The sequence below is a fragment of the Rhipicephalus microplus genome, chromosome 5, assembly GCF_043290135.1.
Source record: "Rhipicephalus microplus isolate Deutch F79 chromosome 5, USDA_Rmic, whole genome shotgun sequence".
Taxonomy (NCBI): Eukaryota; Metazoa; Arthropoda; class Arachnida; order Ixodida; family Ixodidae; genus Rhipicephalus; species Rhipicephalus microplus.
The window spans coordinates 7,326,490-7,350,472 of record NC_134704.1 but is presented as its reverse complement, the minus strand read 5'-3'; the positions used below and the strand labels follow the sequence as shown (position 1 = coordinate 7,350,472).

At 48.0% G+C, this 23,983-nt stretch overlaps 1 protein-coding gene across 20 annotated transcripts in view; it reads left to right on the top strand.

Moving 5' to 3' along the window:
• Window positions 1–23,983, top strand: part of LOC119175062 (uncharacterized) — a 106,405-nt gene that overhangs the window by 6,937 nt on the left and 75,485 nt on the right. For 2 of the 20 annotated variants that reach the window (XM_075894775.1, XM_037426263.2), the window contains exon 1: window positions 16,731–16,880. The exons of 14 other annotated variants lie outside the window; for them this stretch is intronic. In XM_075894775.1, the coding sequence (XP_075750890.1) occupies window positions 16,850–16,880 (31 nt within the window). In that variant the 5' untranslated portion in view covers window positions 16,731–16,849. Of the gene's footprint in view, window positions 1–16,729; window positions 16,881–22,618; window positions 22,929–23,983 lie in introns of those variants that run through there. 4 more of the 20 variants (XM_037426256.2, XM_075894771.1, XM_075894776.1 and 1 more) reach the window with 4 other exon arrangements.

Genomic DNA, 23,983 nt, shown 5'->3' with positions numbered 1-23,983 from the left:
TCTCTGTTATGGCCACGGCTCATGAAGCCGACTCACGCTTGTCTCAGCGCTGGATCGAACTGGAATCAGTAGAACCTGCATATAAGGGGCTTTTAGCCGCATACTTCTTTACATTAACATGTTGCCGGATACCGGTTTGCGTTCAGCGTTACCGTAACGCATATTTCTCAGCATGTTGGCTCCCCAGACATAAATGTTTACGTAAGTACGTAAATGTCTACCTTTATGTAAACCATAACTGGTGATGCTAATTGCATTTAAACTACATTTAAATTAGAGAGTATTGAATCACCGCTGTGGCGAGATCACAAGACATTTTTTCTGTCGTGTACGGTACCCTTGTATGCGCAAAAAGGCGAAGAAAAAAAAAATGCAAGGTTACTGCAAGGATGGTGTCGACATCGTGTGACACATCGTGCAACCACAGTCGTAAACACGGCTTGCATGTATTGTTTTTTAGGTGAAAATGATTACAAAGGTAACTTATTCATAATGATGCTGCTGCGCAGCTTTTACACTATTGTCGCTGGTCCCGTTGGTAGGGACGTCTAGCTTGTACATATAGTTATTTACGTTACCGTGGTACCGGATAGAACCTGTGCATGCGTGGGTCTTTGCGGAATGTAAACCTTTATGTTACGCAAACTACCTCTTGGATAAGGTTTAAGTTTCCTGCCCTGTCTCGCAAATTCGCCTGCGTTCGTAGGAACTCGCGGTTACGCACTGTGGAGAGTCAAGCCGTTCGAAATATTACCCGAAGTGCGATCGCCAATAGCAATTACATTGTTTCAGCCGGATTACAAAATCTCATAGTCAATATACAGTCTGTATATTAACTCCATGCCAAAGCTTGAATGGCCTGGAACATAGACGCTGTACACGTGTGAGACCCGACGAGCTGGATAGGTAGCGCCTTCTAGCGGTTCTATAATGAACCAGATAATCACAAAATTGTTATTGCATAAACATCGTCCATTGTATGTCTGGTGAAAAAACAATGCAGCGGCATTATTTCGATTGAGTTGCCTTTTTAATCATGTTCACCTCGAAAACATTATGCGTAAGCCAACGTGTCTGTAGTTGCACGAATTAACGCAACATGTCGACACCATCGTTGGAGTAACCTTGTATTTCTCACCTTTCTGGGCATGCCAAGATACTGTACACGATAAAAAAAGTTGTGATTTTGCTGCGATTGGTATTTAATCCTACGCAAATTAAATGCAGTCTAAATGCACTTAGCATCACTATTTATGGTTGGGGAAAACGTAAGGATATACGTGTTTACGTAAGTACATAATCGTTAACGTATGAGGAGCTAAAATGTTGAAAGATATGCATTCCAGTAAGATGGTAAATACAAACTGGTAGCCGGTATACGTACAAGTTAAAAGCCCTTAATCAGGCAGACGATTGCCGGGTTAATTCCAACGGCCGATGTATCGGCCCCCCGAACTGCACCACGAAAGCACCGACAATTTAGACTTGGTCCTTTTTGGCGCGCCAACATATGCCGGCTGTGGTCCAAAGAACGAGGCAGAGCCAAGAGTTCACAAGAAAACAAAAATATATTCTCAAATACAGCAGAACAAACAATACACAATCATGCACACTCAGTAATAATCCAATAAAATAGGTCACCAATTACAAGATACTCAAAAACAACGTGCTATGCAACACGATAAGATACACTCAAAACAACCGGTATAAACAACACGTGTTATAATAATGCACTTTCATGCATTAACTAACCAAGACACTTGTAGACTAAAATGGTCATCCAACGAATTCAGTCCAAAGTTCTTGGACAAAGCTTGAATGCTTCTCTTTCAGGAAACTCTCGCGTCGTCAAATGTTCCCATTGCAATAACAAAACTTCTTCGCCGGTAACACGTCTGCCACTCACGCGCTGCGACTGTAGAACACGTCTTCGCCCATGGGCGGTAAGCACACATTTCTGCTTGTGGCACAAGCCTTCACACACAGGTGGAAAACCTCTTCATCCCCTCTGCTTGGTCACTGTAGAACAAGCACTTCACCTGACGGCAGAAATCTGTCATCTCCTCCTGTGACTCCCTCCGCTGCTGGCTTATATGCTCTCGCCCTGCGTTTTAGAAGTTTCTGGGCGTTTCGTCAGCGCACCGCACAGCCAAAGCTGTGTATGAGCCTGGGCCTCCCCAGTAACGTGACGCTGCTCTACATCACCACTCTATTTCAAGATTTTTCTAGAGTTCACTCGGAAATAGATGCGAGGAGGTTGGTCCGCGGCGGCACCCTGAGGGGGGAGAGAAGACACGCATGCGGCGTCGTTTCACGCTTGCTTCTTCGTTGAGCAGGTTTCTGTCGCGTCTGAATGGCGCCCGAAATCGTCGCCGCAGTTAGAATTTGGAGGTCCGTGCTTTTTTGAGTGCTCATTTGTGACAACTAGTTAGTCATTGTGCAATGCTTCTTCAATAACAATTTTGAGATTGCCAAGTTCATGCCAATTCTGCTAGATGGCGCCACCTATTCAGTTTGCCGTGGGAGCTTGCACGTTTACGGTTTTGATGTTCTAGACCAGCAAGCCATTTCTAGCTTTGGTATTATTGGTAATCTGGCTGAAACTATGTCATTGCTGCTGGCGCTCGCACTACGACTTATTTTGACTCCACGGCTGGAGTCTCCGCAATTCTGATGTCGCGAGTACTTACGAACGGCAAGGTGGACTTGCGAGATCGGGCCTCAAACTTAAAGCCTATCCAGCGGGTAGATTACGTTATGTAAAGATTTACGTTCCGCGATGACCCACGCATGCTCAGATTCTGTCTAGTAACACGGTAATGTAAAGAAGTATACGAAGAAGTTAAAAGCCCCTATTGTTCCCCTTTTCATTGGCACAGGACCATCCACAGGGCAAAACATTCGTGCCATAACGACCAATTCGAAAATTTGCCCTCTGAAAACAGTAATGTTGTATTTGCGTGCACGATGCCCCGCCGCGGTGGTCTAGTGGCTAAGGTACTCGGCTGCTGACCTGCATGTCGCGGGTTCGAATCCCGGCTGTGGCGGCTGCATTTCCGATAGAGGCGAAAATGTTGTAGGCCCGTGTGCTCAGATTTGGGTACACGTTGAAAAACCCCAGGTGGTCGAAATTTCCGGAGCCCTCCGCTACTGCGTCTCTCATAATCATATGGTGGTTTTGGGACGTTAAAACCCACATATCAATCAATCAGTATTCGCGTGCACGTACCCTATCACAAACTCGGCTAGCTCGCTTCACAGGTACGCAGGATGACAGTGACCGAACACGTTAGCAGGCGAGAAGCTGCCATCTTTTGTGCTTCGAGGCTTGACGCCATTACAACTAGCCAGACTGCTGCATGAATTCGCCAGCATCGGTACTGTAGTCTAGCGTCAAGTTAGTGTCGATGTCTGTAGGTGCGCCGCGAGAAATTTAAATTATCAAAATAAAATATGTTATCAGCACTTGTCTAGCGTCACACTTGCTCAGAGCTGTCTCTGTATGCAGGAAATTGTATGGCAGAGTAAACTCTCCTCCGAAAGAAGGTGTCAGTACCCCTTGAAACCACAACAATTATTTTATTGTTGTTATTATGTTTTTGTCATTAAAAATGGCAGGGCCCTTTTGAACAAACTTTAACAAACGTGGTCGACGTTTGTTAGACAACTGTAGAACACGACGTTTGTTTGTTAAACAACTGTAGAACACGACCACGACGTTTGTTTTTCAACAAGCGTCGTGTTCGAGAAAGGAATGCTGCAGGGATCCATTCTGGGTCCCCTCCTATTTATAATTTATATCAATGATCTTTGCCACATTCCAGATTGCCCCAAACTAGTAATGTATACGGACGACACAAACATTTTTTTAAGGGTTCTTCACTTGTCGACCTTGAAGGGAATGTGAATGTTTTTTTTAATCGACTCTCGTCATGGTTAAAACTTAATAAGTTGTGCTTAAACGCAAATAAGACCAAGTACATGCTGTTTGCCCCCGTGAATAAACCAAGGAATTTTAGTATCACTATTACCTACCAGGGCCACATATTAGAACAAGTTAACAGCCAGAAGTTTCTAGGTGTCTGGTTTCAAGAAGACCTATCTTGGAATGAGCATATAGCAAAGTTAGTCAGAACTAAGTAAAAGTATTGGCTGCTTAAACAGGTTAAATTTTTTCATACCACTGTGGCTAAAAAACATCCTTTATTACACTCTCTTCTACTCACAACTTTCTTACTGCGCGCTTGTGTGGGGGACTACAATACTAACGAACTATTCTAAATTGGGTATTCTACAAAAGAGAGTTCCGAGAATCTTTGAAGATTTTCGTGGCCCTATATGTGACTTGCGGACAGAACCGCTATTTTCGAAATATCGCGTGCTCAAAGCAAGCCAGATTTACTATTTTAAGTTATTTCAGTACATAAAATGCAATAGACTCTATCATTCGCTGGATTCTCGTGGTTCTCTGTATGATTTTCGTACTTACGCTAGAAGGACTCCGAAGACTCGAACGATCTATGGACGACAACACTCATCTTTTCAGATACCCACGTTTTTAAACAAAATCGACAGTTTCCTAGATATAAATTGTACAGTTTCTAAGCATACGATCAGGATGGTATTGATTGAAAAAAACATTGAATGATGGTATTGATTGAAAAAAACATTGAATTTTCCTGACTATCGTTTTATGTGTCCTCTTTGCCGAAGTAGTATCTGATGCTTTGTGTGTGTGTTCTTTTTCCTATGCTTCCCTGTGTATATTGTTATTTTTGTATATCTCTTGCAATAGCGATGAGAAATCGCAACTTATATCTATTGGTATTTAAAACATTACGATGGTTATGTATATATTTGTTTACTAGAAATAACATTTTATTACTGTTGTATGTGTTACAGTATTTGCACATGTACCTTTTGTATTTTTTCTGTATCCTGCAAAATTCTTATGATAGCCTGTCTGCCTTACTGTATTTGGAACCAAGGCCCTTAGTCAGGCTTTCAGCCTTTTGCCTTCGCTCCGTTTTCTGTACTGGCACAGAAAGAAAGAAAAAAAAAACAGAAAGCTGGCCTTATTACAAATGCTGTTCATATGCGCTAAGGCGATGAACCTCTGTGCCTTTTCAAAACACTGCATCCTCAATAAATGTCCTCTGAATATTCCCTTGTTATGCTGCCGACTTGAGCTTAGAGAAGGAGAAAGATGTTTAGCACACTGTATACTGTACACCCTGTACGTACGATCTCGAAGGCTATGCCCCGACAGGCGTGTGTCATGAAATAATTATAATATGTGATCACTTGCTAAGGTTAAATACACTAAGCCTGTTCACTCTGTTGTGCTTCTTGTGCCCCACCTATTCCATGCGTTATACACTCACCTGGTGTATATCACAATCATATAGCGATTAGGGTGAGCCCCCCGGCAGAATTTTTTGTCGGTGCTACAAGTGTGAAATTTCCTACATAGCCCTAAATATTTCCTATCCTCTAAGGTTACAGCTTGAAATTTCCCGAAAGTTGGAAAATTCCCTACATGGAACATCGCTGGCGTAGCGCGGCAGTGCAAACTACACGAGGCTACTCGTCTTAAAGGGATAGAACTGCCCAAAACATAAAATGAGATGACTGCACGGATGGAAAGATTGTCCCTCATAGTGACTCAAACCAACCCTGTTTTCCTCGTGTGAAAAATTTCGTTGAAAATCGCTAAAATAGCACGTGGCGCCAGCTGGTAGCAGAAACTTCAATTACCCTATGTGCCCTGTCATACAGATGTGCAACAGCTGTGCCAATTTCGGCAATTTGATATTATTGCCCATTTCTGCGCCGAGCTTCGCCAAAACCATGAAATTGGCCGAAATTGCGCCATGCTGTGCCAAAACGCCTGACTAGCCCCAAAATTTTCTCAGTTGCGCTAATTTCAGTGAGGAATAAAGGCCACGTTGGCCACCTGTAGTTTGCGTCCTCAATCAGTCCAGGGATCTACGCGTGCCAACCCTTACCCTAAACCACGGCAGGACACTCGCGAAACGCGGTCGACCAGATATGTAAGAACACCGCGTGCCCATTATTAGTCTTAGCACGTGCGGCTAAGCAAGCAGCATATCTCGCTAATAACGAAAGCGCTTACCTGATGTTTTATCCTCAGAGTAAGATGAAACAAATCGATGGCGGATTTCACCATGCTGTCGGCGCAGTGGGCGAGTAGCAAGAGCCAAGTTCGAAGCGCAGCGGGCGGTCGCTTCTGCATGGATGCTGCCATGTTGTTTGCAAACGCAGATACCAGGAGTGAGAGACAAAAATAATTTTATGCGTACGAAGTAAATGCGAACAAGAAATGTATCGCATAACGATGTGGCGTAACACACAGCAAACAAACGCCAATTTTAGTCAAGCCACTCAATTTTAATCTGGTACTATGTTTTTCTGCGCAACTGTGTGGCTTTCTTACACCCCGTAGCTTTGGTAGTGCTGAGCGAAAAGGTTTTGCGCCTTGGGTTAGCACGAACGCAAGAGCCCGAGAGTGGCTTGGTTCCTGCGCATGCGTCTTGGCGCGTCGCAAGCTTCTTGGGTCCCCAATTCTCAAACTCTCTTTTAAGTCGATGTATGGTGCAGACCGTGCGCTTGCCTGCAGCTAGAGCGAACTCAACCTGCAACGCACGTGGGCGCGGTCTAGTGAAAGCGTTTTCGAACCGTCGCGATGTTTCGGCACTGAGTGCGGGAAAAACGATCTTGACGCGAGTGCGCTAATCCAAGGATTGATGCGGCGAGAACATGAATGTAGCGAGTGAAAAATTTCGTCGTCTGCTTTCGTAATGTACGTGAGTTCGGCTGCAGACGAGCGGGAGTTCGGAGATGCTTCGTCAATATTGCTCATGTTTTTCTGTAGCAATAAAAAGCTTATCACGGCTGGAAAGCGCGCCACTCTTAAATATTGAAGACGCGCCCGGTCGCAGTTTCGGTAGCTCGCTGAGCCAGCTAGGACTGTGCGTGGTTTGTTAGTAAAAATGTTGTAGTCGTTATATGTAGTTTATATGAAGGTGACCTGGTCAGGAGACGGACCGCCGATAATCGGTGCGTTCTTGACGAAGTGGTTCCCGATATAAATTATGAGGGCTGATAAAAATTTTCAGACTCAGAAATGGAGTTTCGGGACGTTCTCGAGCTGACGTGCAGCCTGATTCGCACCACCGAGTCGATGGGCTGCTTTCTAGACCGCGCGTGTGGCCAGGACCGCACGACGTCATCATTCGTCGTCACTTCCGCCTCAAGCGCCTGGCTTGCTTGGGCGCTTACAAGGGACGAACAGGTTCTGCCGTATCGAGGAGATCGCACGCTCGACATATAGGCTCTGGCGAACTGCTGTCGTAATGATGGCGCTTGTCCGCCACCTTCGGATCGCCTCCCAGCGGGGCCCACTCTCGTTCCCATGCAGGGCGCCCGTGCGTGCTTGTTTGCGCGCGCCATTCACGTTCGCGCAAATTGGCATCGCATTCTGGAACGATCGAGGGTCGGCAGCCGCGTCTGTAATCCTTGCAGCGCTTTCATGTGCGCGCCGCCCAAGGAGGTTTAAAAGATTGCGGGGATTTGGGACGCGCGCGGAGGTGAGCGGTCGCATGTGACTTTGGCTCCTGCAAATTTTCCTCTTGTGGCTAACTGATCACTCCAAACGCCCCGAATACTTGACTGGACCTATATGTGAGTGTTACCGACGCTTCCTGTGATACTTTTTCAATACTAAGACGTTTTTTACGCAAGCCGCAGCCCTTTTAGGGCTGTCGGCTAGCAGTATCGCTGCTAGGCCTACCTCTCCCTAGCATGAGCGCTGGAACAGGGCGCGACGCAGCCGGCGTCGATGGTGCGCGTTCCTGGCGCGCGATCCACGAGAGCCTCTCAAGACAACGCCAGCATCCTTCGTCACCACCAAGCCATGCAGTGGCTCAGGAGCGCCAATCAAGAGCAGCACCGAAGCCCCCACCACTGCCGCGCAGTGATTACAAAATCATATTAAGAGTCCGTGGAGGTTTAAACTGTGCTGTGATACATCCATGCGTCCTCAGACAAATAATCCTCAAGGCGGCGGGTCTCCCAATCTCTGACCGCACCAGTTCTGACCAAATACGCGTCAACTCCATCAACCATACCGTTCTGATTAGCACACCAGACCTGGATCGTGCCGACCTCTACCATGGCATACGGCTCTTGAACTTCAACGGCACCCCTCATGAAGTCGCCACCCATGTCGCTGATCCCGTCGATACCTGCAGAGGAACCGTTCTCCTGCCTTCCGATTACTCGGAAGACGAAATCATCTCGACCCTCCGCCGATGCAACCCAAAGCTGACTATCGGAGGTGCACGACGCCTGGGCAGCACTGAAACCATTCTAATCATATTCCAAGGCAAAATCGTTCCTTACTACGTCCACTACGACGGCTGTGCACTTCGATGTCGTCCCTTCAGGCAAAAGGTTGAAGCCTGCACACGGTGCCGTCAGATTGGTCATCGCCAAGACGTCTGCACCAACACCAGTGACACACTTTGTCCCAAATGTGGACTTAAAGATGCACCTATGGACCACGAGTGTGACCATGTTTGTGTTGTGTGCAATGGAAACCATGAAACAGGTTCATCGCTGTGTAGACAACGATTTAAGCCGCGCCCTACACGGTCCATGGAAAAGCAAGACCCACCCATCCACCGATCTCCTAGTCGCGAACAAACTCACGGTTCAAGCCAGCGGAAAAGTCGAAGCAAAAGCAAGGAACGCGGGCGGAAAAGTCGAAGCAAAAGCAAGGAACGCGGGCGACGCTCCAGTGCCAGCAAAAGTAAAGATCGCGGTCGTCGCTCCGATTCAACGACGCAAGACGACGCCTGGCCAGGCCTATCACCAAGCCCTGCTCTCAACAACTCTTCGGTCAACTCACACCAGGTAGGCTGGGCTAAGTCAGCCTCTTCTAGCTGCTCCTCAAATCACACCAGTAACAACGACTCCACCCTCTTTAAAGAAAATGCAACCCTAAAAGCTGAAATTCAGAGGCTTAAATTACAACTCGAGTCTTTTCACTTATCCGCTACTACCACTCAAATTGATTCTCGTCCTCCTTCCGCATCAACCACCCAAGCCCCTCCCTCTCATTCCGCCTCTTCCATGTGCCATTCATCAGCCCCACCTGAACCCTCTGCACATTTGCCCATGGACACTAGCCCCTGTGCTCAACGCGAACCACTTCTCCCTCCCCCCAGCAAACGTAAAACTCCGAGCACTCCACGATCAGAAGAATCCCTGGAGGAGACAGTTTTAAATTATAATGACAGAATAACCGCATTAGAAACTAAATTTCATAATATACTCACCGCAGTTGAAAAACTCAGTGCAGATTACGCAGCCAAACATGAAGCACTCGCCAAATTTATGGACCTTGTGCAAGCTCATATCCAACAAACTACAAGTTGGATAGCTGAAGTTAGTGCCAATAATCCTAGCATAGCACCACTTTCCACCTCAGCACCAGCTTCGCTTAACAATGGCCAATAACCCGACTCGCTCCGAGCTTCAGGTTTGGCAATGGAACTGTAGGGGGTTCCGAAAAAAGAAAGCACATCTGCAACAGTTCCTTGCCTCCCGTTCTAATCTACCCGAAGTCATTGCCCTCCAAGAAACTCACGGGCCAGTCAGCTTCCCAGGTTATAATGTCCACCAAACTAAAAAGCTGTCCCGGCCTGATACGGCAATTCTTACTCAAAAACACCTCACTGCAAATCACTCCCACTTCGACGGCGTCGATATAGAGCATGATTTTTTGGAGATTATTCCTCATAAGAATAACACATCTGCTCTTTACCTTCTGAATGTCTACAGCCGCCCTCGAGACAAACATCACCGCTTTGACTCCCTTTTTACTCAAGCCATTTCCGCTGCCAAAGACCATCCCCTTTTAATTCTTGGTGATTTCAATGCACCCAACCCGTTGTGGGGTCACACTGTTTCTACTCCTAAGGGCAGAGCCCTGTGGATACACATACAAGACCACAGACTCACGCTACATAATGACGTCGATGCACCAACCAGGCTAGGAAACAGCGTATCGAGAGATACCTCTCCCGATCTTACCCTTACACGCAGAATTCAGCACGTTACATGGAGCAACTTGCAAGTTAATCTCGGTAGTGATCACTACATCATTACTACTACAGTACATTTCAAGCACAAACCCTTCGCACCTAAGCCAATCAGTCACACCAATTGGGACAAATTTCGAGAGGCCCGCCAGATATCAGCTCCCAGAAACATCCAAGACATCTCAGAATGGGTGAAGCAACTTCACTCAGATGCTGGGGTGCATACTACAACTCTGCCCCCCGAAACCCCCCTCACCACGGTTGATGCCAAGCTTTTACATATGTGGGAAGCCAAACAGTCTCTCTTGAAGAGATGGAAAAAAGGACGGCACAACCGAAAGCTAAAACTCCGAATAGCCAAGCTTGACCTGCAGATCCAGGAGTACGCCACACAACTGGCCTGCCAGCAATGGGGCCAGGTGTGTGACAGCATGCAAGGAAACCTTGACAGCAAACGCACATGGCAACTACTGCGCCACCTCTTAGACCCTACCACATCACGCACACATCAAAACCAGAGCATAAAGAAACTTGTATATGCTCACAAAAACGATCTAAACGGACTCTTCGACGACCTCCGCGATAAACATCTGCCTCCTGCTCAGAAGTATAACACACCAAAGTACACTGGAAAGCCCAACGAGTTATTGAGCGCCGCTATCACGGAAGCAGAGGTTCGGCATGCTATGGCCACTCTGCGCACAACGTCAGCACCAGGCCCAGACCACATTAACAACAAAGTACTTCGCAATCTGGACGACAACTCCGTCACGGCAATCACAGATTATTTCAATCACTGCTTTGACACTGGCACCCTTCCAAGTTCCTGGAAGGATGCCAGGGTAATTTTCATTCCAAAGCAAAACAAACCAGTGAACACTTCCAATCTCAGGCCTATTTCACTAACTTCGTGTCTTGGTAAAACGCTTGAACACGTTATACTCAACCGTCTGAATAAATACATGGAAGACAACAATGTTTATCCACCAGAAATGGTGGGTTTTCGAAAATCTCTGTCATGTCAGGATGTCATGCTTCGACTGAAGCATGATATCATTACACCCAACAGCAGCCTAGATACGCAAGCAATCTTGAGTCTGGACATCCATGGAGCTTTCAACAACGTTGCTCATTCCGCCATCCTCCGCGAGCTTAATCTCATAGGGGTTGGCGCAAAGACATATAACTATATAGCTACTTTTTTAGCCAACCGTACCGCAACCATACACATAGGCGCAGATCAATCTCAGTCTTACGCTTTGGGAAGTTACGGCACGCCCCAAGGGTCTGTGCTGTCACCGTTTCTTTTTAATGTCTCTATGATGCCGTTGGCGCAAGCATTGAGATCTATCCCTGACCTCAAGTTTTCACTCTACGCCGACGACATCACTCTTTGGATGACTGGCGGCTCCGATGGAGAGATTCAAGACACCCTGCAGGCTGCGGCAAATACGGTTGTGGCACTTACAGGGTCTATGAATCTTTCATGTTCCCCACAGAAATCTCAGCTACTTCTCCTACCATCTCACAGAGGGGGCGAAAAACACATATCCAATATACAGGTAATTCTAGATGACGTACCAGTTACTCGAGTGGATAGGATCCGCGTGCTCGGTTTACACATTCAAAGCAATCGGCTCAACACATACACACTAAAGACACTTCACACCACCGTTGATCATACCTTGCGACTTTTGGGTCGGGTCAGTAATAAACATGGCGGACTAAAGGAGGCCGAACTCCTCCGCTTGGTCCAAGCCTTCGTTATCAGTAAAATAACTTTTACTACGCCTTACCTACACTTTCTTAAATCAGAATCCGACCAGATAGACATCCTTTTACGCAAAGCGTATAAGTTCGCTTTAGGGGTGCCTATACGGACCTCCACTGAAAGGCTTATGCGTACTGGCACCTTCAACACCCTTGCTGAACTAGGAGAAGCCCATATTGCATCTCAGTATAACAGACTTTCTAACACCGTGACAGGCCGACACATTCTACAAACCCTTTCTGTCACTCCGGCATCCATCACTAAGGTCAAGTACACCATTCCACACCACATACACGAGAACCTATACATTCCACCACTTCCAAAAAACATGCACCCTGAGCACCAGAAACAGCGCAGGATGCAGCGCGCGAGGGCCCTCAAAAAACAATTCTCCTCCTCCAATGATGTGCTCTATGTTGACGCCGCCGATTACGGAAACAGGCATCATTATGCAATATCGGTAATCAACTCTCACGGCCAGGTCGCTGCGGCCGCCTCCGTTCTTGCTTCTTCTTCGGAGGAAGCGGAAGAGGCGGCCATAGCCCTGGCCCTGACAATACCTAGTTCATCCGTTATAATCAGTGACTCCAAAACAGCTATATATAATTTCGGAGCGGGCAGGGTTTCTAAGCCAGCCCTTTCCCTACTTTTGCATCATCCCCTTGATCGACTTGTAGCACTAATCTGGACTCCCGCGCATGCGGGCCTTGCCGGAAACGAGGCGGCTCATGCGAGTGCCCGAGGATTCACAGTCCGGGCACACGCATCCGATGTGTCGCAATTCGCTACGAATGAGGCGCCATTTACAGCGCGGGATCGCCTTATTTCATTCCACGATATTTGCACACACTACCGTTTAGAGCGATTAACCTTCCCGCCACTCACGCGCAAATCTTCACGCAGGTGCGAAATTCTGTGGCGACAGCTGCAGACTCGCACCTTTCTTTCGCCTTACCTCCTACACCGCATTCATCCATCCTGTTATCCTTCCCCCTCATGTAAATTTTGTGCCTCCTCCACAGCAGACTTGAACCACATCATGTGGCGCTGCCCTAAGCACCCTCTTCCCCCATTCCTGAAACGCCTAATTTCTAGTGAGGAGCAGTGGGAGGCTGCCTTGCGCAGCTCGAGGCCCGCTATCCAGGAGGCCATCCTGGAGTGGGCTGAGAGGGTAGAGGAGGACTACTTCAAGTAGTTCATCCCCACCACACCCTTTCCTGTTGCCCCCTTCCCTTTAACAAGGGATAAATAAAGTTGTTCATTCATTCATTCATTCATAAAAGATTGCGGGAGTGGAAATCAAGATTGCTGGAGTGGCAGCCGCCGCCCAGGAGTGCGGCGGCTGCCATCTTACTAGGGGCATGGTGAGCTGTTGGCGCTCGGCGATCAGGATGTTTTATTGCACATGTAACTTGTACATACACAAACAAAGTGAGACGATGTATAATCTCACAAATGAGCTCTAAAATCCAATATATCTCTGTGTAATAAAATGTTACAAGTTAAGGGAAACTTAAAATGCATCGAGTTATTCACAATTCAGAGAATGCCACGCATGCATGCGTGCTAGAGTGGGCAAATGGCTAGTACGGGAAAGGGGGGTTTTCCTCGCACGTCCAACAAGTTTAACGTGGCGACCTTTTCGAGTCAGATAGTGCGTCTTTATGTGACTAGTTGTCTTTTGTAAGCCTCGAATTCAAAGCAAAATTTATTGGAGATTAAGTCACTGATACTTGTCTCTAAATTCTATTTTATCGGAAATAAATATCCTTTGATTTAAAATTAACGTAGTCTTTCGACTAACAGATCAAAGCGACTCAATGTTTAACCGGGCACCTCCAGAAAAGAGCATGTTTCCGAAATTTTCGGAGGGCAAAATATGGCTTCACTATTGCTGGCAAAGCATTGATGGAGTTTTTACTGCACTATTTTTTTTTTGTAACTTCTTGGCGCCGCTTAGGCGGCTCGCATGTGAGGGCTCCCATAGAGTAACTGTATAGAGGGTGTTCCGCATAACTTGAGCCAAGAATTTCAAAAAGTAAAGACACTTCACTGGCGAATTGAACCAAACGCATACATTCGCACTAGCCTGTATGTACTCAGGCTATTTTTGTTTCTCCCCATACTAATTACTTGATAATTCTTAATTATCTATTTTTTTAAATTATGGGCTAGAAACTCAAAATACGAACACTGGGATGTAGAGCACTTTCAGAAACCACCGACTAAATTGTTTCCTGTAGATACGTCTAGCGCTGTTATTTTTTCCGCGTTGTAAAGAAAGCCCGCGAAATTGGAAAAAAGCCGTGTGACGGACCGCGAACGCACTGCTATAGGCTTTCTTTACAACGCAGAGAAAATAACAGCGCTAGACGTATCGTACAGTCCGTAGTTTCTGAAAGTGCTCTACATCTAAGGGGAGAAAAAAAAAATACCCTGAGTACCTACAGGCTAGTGCGAGTAGCATGCACTTGGTTCAATTCGCCTCCTATAAGTGCCTTTCACTTTGAAATTCTTGGCTCAGGTTACGTGGGACACCCTGTATAGGCAGCGTATACAGGGAGCATATACAGTTACTCTAGGCTCCATATGCAGCGTTTAAGCCTGCAGCGTAGGAATGCAGAGCCACCTTGCGAAAGGAGGTGTGACTCTTTCTTTCGCATTCGTGTTTGAAGGGGCAGTTTCACTTTTCCGGGTTCATCTTGGGTACTTGCGGCGGGATTTTCACGTAGCTGCCGTCACCTGGCACGGTGTTTAACTGCACATCAGTGCAGGAATGTTTTTGCATTAATGCGAGTGATGTTTATGAGGCAATGCTTCGGGTGATCTGCGCTATTGGGTGAAAAAAAAAAAAATAGCTGACCAGCTTGTTGTTTGTGAAGGCCGGTACAGGACGTGCGACCGCGTTGCGTGGATGGGGGCGATCATATTCTCACCGTGTCCTCCTCCCCCCGTGCAAGGTGGCCCATTTTCTGCGACGGCCTTGGACGTCCTTGGCGAGGCGGAATGACGTGTACTATGCGCCTCTCGGTCGGCCTTTTTTCCCGCTCTGTCTGGTTTGTCAAAAGAACCCCCCCGATAGACGCTCCTTTTTGTATGCGTGGCTTATTGCTTCTCTTTTGCTTCGCTAGAAACATCGCACTAAAGTGAAACAAGTTCGGACTCATTAACTGTAGGTATTGCAGTTAATTTAAGTCAACGTTTACACAACTTGATTGCACTGTACTGCGCTGAAACGTGCGCTTGTCAAAGATGCACGGTCCCTCAGAGAGCATTCCGCATCTCGGTTCCAAGAGATATCACGCATGGCTTTGTAAGCTTCCCTTAATACTTCGGTTTTCAAAGGAATGCTAATAATGTGGTGCACGTATTCGCAGTTGCCATAGCATTCACAAGTGAAAGTGTTTCGCAGAAATAACCATTGAACCGTCGATGCAAAACAGCCCTGCATTTGTGTGTTGAGAAGTCAGAAAGCGTGGTTGCAGGATTTACACCGCGACGAATGATTGAGCGGTTTATTATATTGTCGATTGTGTTGCCTCTGGTGGCGACTGAAGCGTACCAGGCGGTGCTTTCGTGCACTTTTTTGAGTCGCCTGCTCTGTGCCATTCGGTAGAAGTCCGCCGACGCGCACGTATTAAGCAACGGGAACATTTTTTCAACCTTTGCGGGTCGGCAGCCAGCGGCCGTCGCGGAGCACTTTTGCCGTCGAATACATCCGCGCATATGTTAATCCGAACGGACTGACAGATAGCGAGTTCAGTACACAGTTCCTTGAGCATGGAGTGGAAAGGGGGTGCCCTAGCCCCTTTCACAGGTAACAATGAAAATAAGAGACTTTCGACAAGTGCCTCCCCCCCCCCCTTCCCGGAAAAAAAAAATCGCAGCTTATTCATGGAATGAATGATGATGGGTAGGTCGAGGCTTCGGGGGGTTTTGTCGGTGAATCGTCTGTCTGTCCGTCCGTCCACCTAGTGAACAAGTACCGCCATCTCGCTTCTTTTCATTATATATTAATCATATAAGAGCACCGCCATTCAGCGGACATTCCAAGAGGACTAAACGAGAGGTGGCTACCTATATGCTACATACATACGTCGAGGACGCACGACCCACGGCTTAAAGAGCTTCGCCCCTTAAACATTCCTGGCTGCTGGCCCGGCTTGACTATGGTCCCCTATTCTTACGGTTGGTTACCAGCGGAGAAAGTTCGCCATCGCTCTACCACATTTCGTGGGGATGCCCAAGCGGACCACCAAATTCAGACACCTTTTTAAGTCAATTTACAAGAAGGTTTTAAACTATTGTAGAATCGAGAAGATTTGAGTCCGGCGTCAAAATACAAGCTTTCTAATGCTTTTGGGCAATGGGAGGCACAGCTCGCCAGCTCTGAGCTAGATATACAACTTGGGTGTCACCCGTGGAGCTCATGACCTCTGACCCTTAGGAATAAAGTTCTCTGTTCTCTTGGACCACATTGACAACCGTGGTCGATCGCAGCCTACGTAAAGCAGTTGTGTGTTCTTCCTTTGCGTCACGTCTGCCCTTGGTATACGTGAACTGTTCCGCGAGTAATCATCACTGAGAAGCGTCTTCTTCTCGGGAATCTGTGGTAACTGTTGAAATGCGATTTGCTCGAAACACGGGGGCGTCGTTTGCGCGCGTCGACGGTGCATCCCTCGGCGAGCGGACGATTAATGGGCGTCTTCCTCGGGCTTTTCATTTTGCGGCTGGCGCGTGCATAACCCACGACTGTGCAGCTGTTGCTTTTGAGGCGAGGAAGAAGCGGCGGCGGCGACGTGGAGGCGGGTCGACCTCGAAATAGAGTCGGCCGCGCTTGGCCTGGCGGCCGCCGATCTCTCCTTCCGCAGCTGGCGATCCGAATGGATTACCCCGAGGCGCCGTGCTCTCGCCGTGTGCTGTGCGAGGTGCCTGCCCGAATCGTCGAGGGATGAGGCGAGGCCCCGTCGTCCAGTTTGCCGGTGAGCGGCGGCGGCGTACCGCGTTCTAGCCCGCCGCGTGCCCATCGCAGTGCTCGACTAGCGCTGTCTCGAGCAGCCCTCGACTACAGCTATGCACGGCATTTCCGCAGCGGAGGGAAATGTGCACATGTCTGTGGAGGCCATCTAGTGAGCATGATCGTGAGGGGCGTCACACCGGGATATAAGAAGTTGTCATGCGAAATGTAGCTGCTCCGTGTGGATATAATCGCATTTATTCTGCCGCTCGTGGAAGCACGACGTAGTCGCCACTATTTTTGGGGCTGCGTCGGGAGAAGCGCGCCGCGCACGCGATAGGAACCCGTGGTTTGTCGCTCCGGATGACGCCCCACGGTGCTTGCCCCGAGCAGGCTATAAAAGGCCAGTCCGGGGTCGACGATCCCGAGCCCTGCCAGGTCCCGATTGAAGACCTCGTCGGGGATCGCTGATGTTCGACGTAGTCATGCTCCCTTCGCAGAACCGTTGCTGTCATCTCGCTTGAGCTCGTACGTGTCACGTCCTACTGTCATTTGTTCATCGATGGCCACTCTATCAGTAACTAAATGCTGGTGGTATTATTGTTCTCTGTTATTTCCCCCTGTTCTTTCCAGGGTCTTTAGTTCTGACGGTAGCTTGCCTAAGTTTTTCGATACGTTCATTTCGGCCGTTTGTTTTTCTTTTTTCATCATCGTATCCTTGCGGTACAACATGGTGTTGGTGACCTTGTCACCTGCTCAACTGGCGCGTTGTGGCTCGCAGACACCGGCGAGCGCGCTTATCAGCGATATTGTTTCGTGAGGCGCCCAGCAGTCGTGTTGGGCTCGCAATAGCTGCCCTCGTCTAGGCGAGATCTTCCTCCGAGGGCCTCATTGTGTAGCTTACATCATGTGCAACGCTATCCAAGCTTGCGGGAATTCTTGTAGTGGATGCGTGCTCACAGCCGGACATAGTTGAGGCATTCTACCACCCGTAACGTGATCTTTTTTTTTGTTGGTGTTGTTGTTCGTGCTTATACTGAGCAATAAATGATGATGCTTTGTGCTTCAGAAATCAACAAGCCTCTAATAAGTTCTCGATGTTTAGTTGTTTCGTTGGCAGCCTGACGCGTGGGCTTGTGCTCAGCTCGCGGGAGGTTTACGACAGCCGAGCGCATGCAGTGGCGCCGTGGGTGGGCTGCGCTTTGCGGAGCGCCAGTGCAGCCGGCGCGCACGACTTTGCCGCTCGTGCTGTACTACAGACAAGCAGCAAGGACGGCGTTTGGCTATTACAGAACGGCACACTCGAGCAATGTAACCAGTGGCGTAAAGCATCTCCCGTGTGTCCACGAGCTGATGCGTCGATATGCGCGGCCACGCTGAGCCGTGTTCACCCTGTACTGTACTTACACGATGTGTGAAACGGAGTGCGGTTGCTTGAAAAAGTGCTTCGCGTCGAGCGGCGAGGTTGGGCGAGGCTGCTGCGGCTTGCCCGTGGGAGAGTCGCCCTAGCGTGGTTCCGGCGACGACCGTTGCCTCATCTGCATAAACACGCCGCCTCACCGTGTCGGGCCAAGGTCGGAGACCCACGCTTTTTTTTTTTTTTGGTATATGGAATCTCGCCCGTTTTTGTTCCCGGGTGATCCTGCAGTGATTCTCAAAAACCCATTACAGTCAAGCATCCGGAGTTAACGGTGGAAGGTTACGAATTTGTTTAACTCTGTTCGTCCCAACGGACTTGTCATTTGTCGCATGCACGCGTGAGCATCGCTCCCTGGTACGAAAGCTTCGATGGGCCGATCACGCACGCCGTGTACACCGCTTTCTCCCCTGCAGTATCACCATTGTGGCATATAGACACCCACGGGCGTCGGCAGGGGGGTGCAAGAGGGGCACTTGCCCTCACCCACGTTCCTCAGTCCTCCCCCCCCCCTCCCCCCGAGAAATTCCTGCCGACGACTATGTAGTCCGCCTGATAGCTGCCACCACTGGCGAGAACAGCGCCGAAGGCGAAATTGTGTTGATTCAGTCTCTCGTTTTCTTTAAACTAATTGCAGTATTGCTTCGGCTAATCAAAGTTATAATGTGAAGTTGCGTCCTTCGAAATCATCGCGAAAATCCGAACTCACGCCTTTGATGCTTTGTGCAGGCACCAGTATGCCCAGGCGGGCTCAAAAATAGGAGAGGGGCACCTGTGTGTCCGGACACCTGCCGCACACAGGTGTAGAATAATGAAAAAGCGTCGCTGCAACACGCAAGCGGGGGGGGGGGGGGGGGTGAAAGCTTTGCGGATAGCATGTGTACGGGTCCGTAAACCACCCAGTGGCCGAAATTTAGTTGTGGAGAAGAAATTGTGCGTGAGTATACGACGAACACGGAGCCGTGAGAATTTTTTAAAACGGTGCAGTAATAGCATAGCTGACGCGTTTGATTATCAAAACCGGGACGACCACACCTTTTCCTCTCTCCTGCGCTTCCCTTTGCTGGTATCCTCTCCCACACCGCATTGCCCTCTCCCCAAGCGCCTTTCCCATGCTCCTTCCAATCTCACGTGGCATAAGTCATCGCTGACGTGCTGCTTGAAACACAAACTACTTCTGGTTGCCGCGACTCCAGCAGTCAACTCCGTCAGTTACGGTGTAGGTGCGTGCCTTGCCGTACGGGTTCAACCAACACCACCTAGAAAAGTCTAGGTGGTGTTACCCATGCAGGGACACACCGTGCCCGGACGTGTGCACCCACGCGGATAACACGACAAACAACAACAAGCAGCGCGAACAACTGCTTGCAGACTGACCGGAAGTCATAGACTCTTGCTCGATCATTCACAGCATATCTGTCATATTTGGCTCGAATTGTTAGAGTAGTGGCACGGCACGTCACGTGAAAGCTCAAAAGGCCCGGAAATGAGGAGGGATTGTTTCTTGGAATATGTGGCGCGCCGGCAGCTCGTATCGCTGCCAGATGTAGAATCGTTGATCGCGACGGTATTCTGCACACGATGCGCGCGTTGACTTGAAATGTTTGAAAAAATGTCGAAGGTGATTTATGGTCCTTTTAAAAGGGCACTAAAGACAAATAACGTTTTATGTCAGAGTGAAAGCTCAATGTATGACATCTAAAACGGCAATATTATCAACAGCGGTGCCTTACTTACAGGGAAATTAAGATAAATGCACAAGAATACATGTGCTGCAGTAGAACATTTTTAAAATCATAACGATAATGCAATACGAGTAGCCTACATTTAATCACTAGTAATCAATCTACTTGCACTAAATAAAAAACCTTCCGCGCATCAAAAGATGCAATAAAATGCTGCTTGTCTGATTCTGTTTGATTCATGAAAAAAAGAACTGCCAGAAGTTACTAGGGAGAATGGCGTGTGTGATTCAAAAATTCAATTGTCGCGTGGTTACACTGGGCGGGTCATGCCATCTAGTGGGGCGCAGCTGAACCAAAACACGTCTGCCATCTCGGAGTCAATGGCAGGAAATTGATCAATGGCCGTTGTTGCTGCAGCTCCAGCTGCTTTCGTGCTGTCTACTAGTGTTGGCGACTGTGCAGTAAAGCTGGGCAACGTTGTGCACGGCAACAGTGATGGGAGGCGGGTAATCTGAAGTGCGCTAGCCCGATGCCGGCCACAGAAACGTGATTTTATTTAAAAATAAGCCCTTCCTTGGCACAAAAGTAACACTACGAGGTTTCTGGACTGCTATTTCAACAATCAACATCAATTTAATAGTTGCCTTTAGTGCCCCTTTATGGTGTGCCAAATCTGCTCCACGTTTTCACTAAGCCGGACCTGACCCATCATACTTTAGTGACCTGTCTTGATGCCATGCAGGTTTTTGACGATGATGACTGCCAAAGGCCTCTGATGTTGCATTTAAACAAATTTTTACTTTGAACTTGGGGTGTGCAAATATCAATTTTTTTAATACGAATTGAATGTGAATGTACACCTTCGGATATGGAATCGAATATCAAAAGAAGAATGGCTCCACAGTGACAATGTTTTATTTAACATTCAGCTATCTAAAAAAAAACAACATAAACACAACACACACTGCTGTCTGGTCCAAAACACCATGTCCAGGCTAGCACACTCAACATCACAGCACAATGCAAGCACATTGAAAGTAATCGCTAAATGTTGTCATGGAGAAATACGAGTTGCAGCACATGATCAGGCAGCAGGGGCTTCATGGGGCAAAGCTTTGCCAGACTGGGGTTCCTGAAGGTGCCAACAGTCCACCACCAGTCACGTGGGTCGCTGTCTTTTTCCAGACGGGGTTCTTCAGAGTATGCATTAATTTCCCATTCTCAAGAAGACAGTGGTGCATTCTAGACTTGACTATTCGCGAGATTGACAAATGCACTCCTAACATCGGAGGATCACTGCACACACTGTTCTGGCGCCTGCACTTTAGCTGCTTGTTGTGCCATTTCGACAGCAGGGAATAGGGCAACATCTTGAAGTACAAGGTCCTTCAACCACATCAGCTTTGGTTTGTTGCTCTTGAACATCGTGGACTAAAAACGTGATTCTTTGTCCTTGGTATACAAGGGAAACCGGGTATTAATTGACCTCGCCAGCTCCTTGCCGAATTCAGTTGTGCCGCTAAAGTTGCTCAGGCAACATGGAATGCCAAAAATAATTTGTTGTAGTATCGAAAGGGACGGGTATTTGGCCGCGCTGGATATGACAGTGGTATCATATAAAGGCTTCAGTGCTTGCATATATTCAGATGCTTCTTTCCATTCTGCTGAGCAGAGGCCATCAATGCTACTACTTGACGTAGCAAGCTCTACAGACACAGCCTCCTTCAGGTCCAAGAGAAGGGACAGCATCAGGTATTGGCTGTTCTGCCTTGCATCTACATATTGAACCAGATGAAGGGGCTCTTTGCAGATCTTCTTCTGGTACACATCTAGCCTATTTTGCGCTGAAGAGCTGTGCTTGTAGTGGCCCACAATCTGTCTTCCTCTCTTGCGCAGACGGTCAATTGGAGGTGCGTGGGAGATCGCATACTGAATAGCTAGCTGCAGGGTGTGGGCGAAGCATGAACATTCAGTCCATGGGAGCCTTCTGACCGTGGCACACATGTTAAGTCCATTGTCTATGATGATGTACTTTCGACAGTTGTTTGGTATTTCCCATTCTGTGCACATCCATCAAGTATTTGTGCGATGTTTTCCATGGAATGGCTAAAAGCCATGTGGCGAGTATTAAGCGTGAACCGCTTCATTTTAAAACTAGAAGTGAGAAGGTGGCACGTGAAGCTCACGTAACTCTCGTAGGTGCATGATGTCCACATGTCGCTGATAAAGGCATTAGCTGTCGTGCCGCCTTATAAATGTGGAACAAGGGTACATGAAAGCGCAGTCCGCGATGGTAGCTGATAGTTTGGAACAGCCTCTGCCATAAGTTCCTTGAACCCGCAATCTTCAACAACACTGTAATGTTGCAAATCAAGCGCTACCATGGAAGCCACTTTTTTGATAGGTGCTTGCGTCCTCTTTTTCGACGACGACTCAGTACAGCGCACAAAATCAATTCCTTGACCGGTCTTTCTCTGGTGCACCTGCTGCGGTCATCTAGTACTCGTTCATAACGGTTGAATGTTTTTTTAGATGGTTGACGAGCGGGCTAGTCATACCTGTTGGTGTTTGAAGTGTTGCATCACATCTCTTGCATTGTGCCGCCGATTACAATGTCTTCACAAAGTACCTCCAGATATAGCGCTTCTTTTTTTGTTTCAGTGCCGCATCCTGATCGTTGCGCAGGCACCTCATCGTAATCTCTGCGATCACCATGGCACTGATTAATGAAGCGAGTGTATCACAGGTTGTAAAAAACGCCCGCGTCAATGCCGCATCACGTGCATCGCACCCACCGCAGACGTAGCAGAGAACACCTATACTACCACAAGGAGCGCTAACATGCTGGATTTCATGACGACCCGTTGTGCCCCCCTGATCTCCGATGACAGCGCAGCTCTGGCCGACTGGCTCGCCCCTACGCCATCTTTTGACGCTGACAGGAGCTCTCGCTGAGTGGTTCCCTGTCTTTGTGTGCACCTTTCTTATCTTCTCCTTACTTCCGTATGTGGCTGCCCATGCACCTCACTCTCTCCTTCCGCTCTCTCTATCTCTATACCTTTTAATCCTACCCCTTTAATCTTTCTTTACGAGGGGTGGGGGTAAATGTTAAGGTGAAAGTGGGTTGAGGAGTCCTCCCATGAGAGACAGTTACGAGGCTCACTTTTATCTTCTTTTCGTTTAGGAATCACTTACTACTGCAATAGCAGCAGTAACAGAACTAGCACTCTGGTGGCTGCCACGAAAAAAAATGCATATATCTGTACATCTAACTGAAAGGTCGGCGCACGATGACCACCGCAAATATTCAATATGCTTAGAACACAAGAAACTTTCATTAACGCATACGTGCCGGGAACGCGGCATAACTAAATAATGAAATACCAAGTTGAAGAGGCTCCCTGGCGACCCCTCTAGCCACTGAAATCCCGAGTATTACGGTATAGCTGTTCATCTGCTCACGTGCATCGCTTCTTTGAAAAAGGAAATAAATGGGATGTCGTGGTAAAATGGGCCTTCTCCTAGTTCGAACAGCACGTCAAGTGGAGATCGCCAAAATCAAAACTGGCAGCCCCTGGACTCTGAAATTGTCCGCCGCATGCGGGTAGGCAATCTCTGAGTCTAGTGTTTGCGCCTCTCTGGTGGAAACATTTGCATGTTTGTGGCACCAGATATCGCTTGGTCTCCACGTGTCACGTTTTGGCCACCAAAAATTATGGTGCGTTCCCCCTCGAGGCCGGTGCCTATTACCTACCTAGAAAAGGCCCATTACCTCTGGAACGCTTTTTATCGCTTCATATTCATGTTTTCTAACCGAAGCGCGTGCTGTTGATGACGATGTTTCAGGTCTTGCACACACATGGTCATGCGTTATGAAGCGATGTCTTACATGGAAGCGGTTAGCTCTCGTTTCTGCTTACGAGGTCCTGCATAGTGAACGACTGGTAGTGAGGCACGTTACGGCTGCCTAATATTGATAACGTCCGGTTACATGATCGCCAACAGTGCTGCGCGTGACATGTCTGA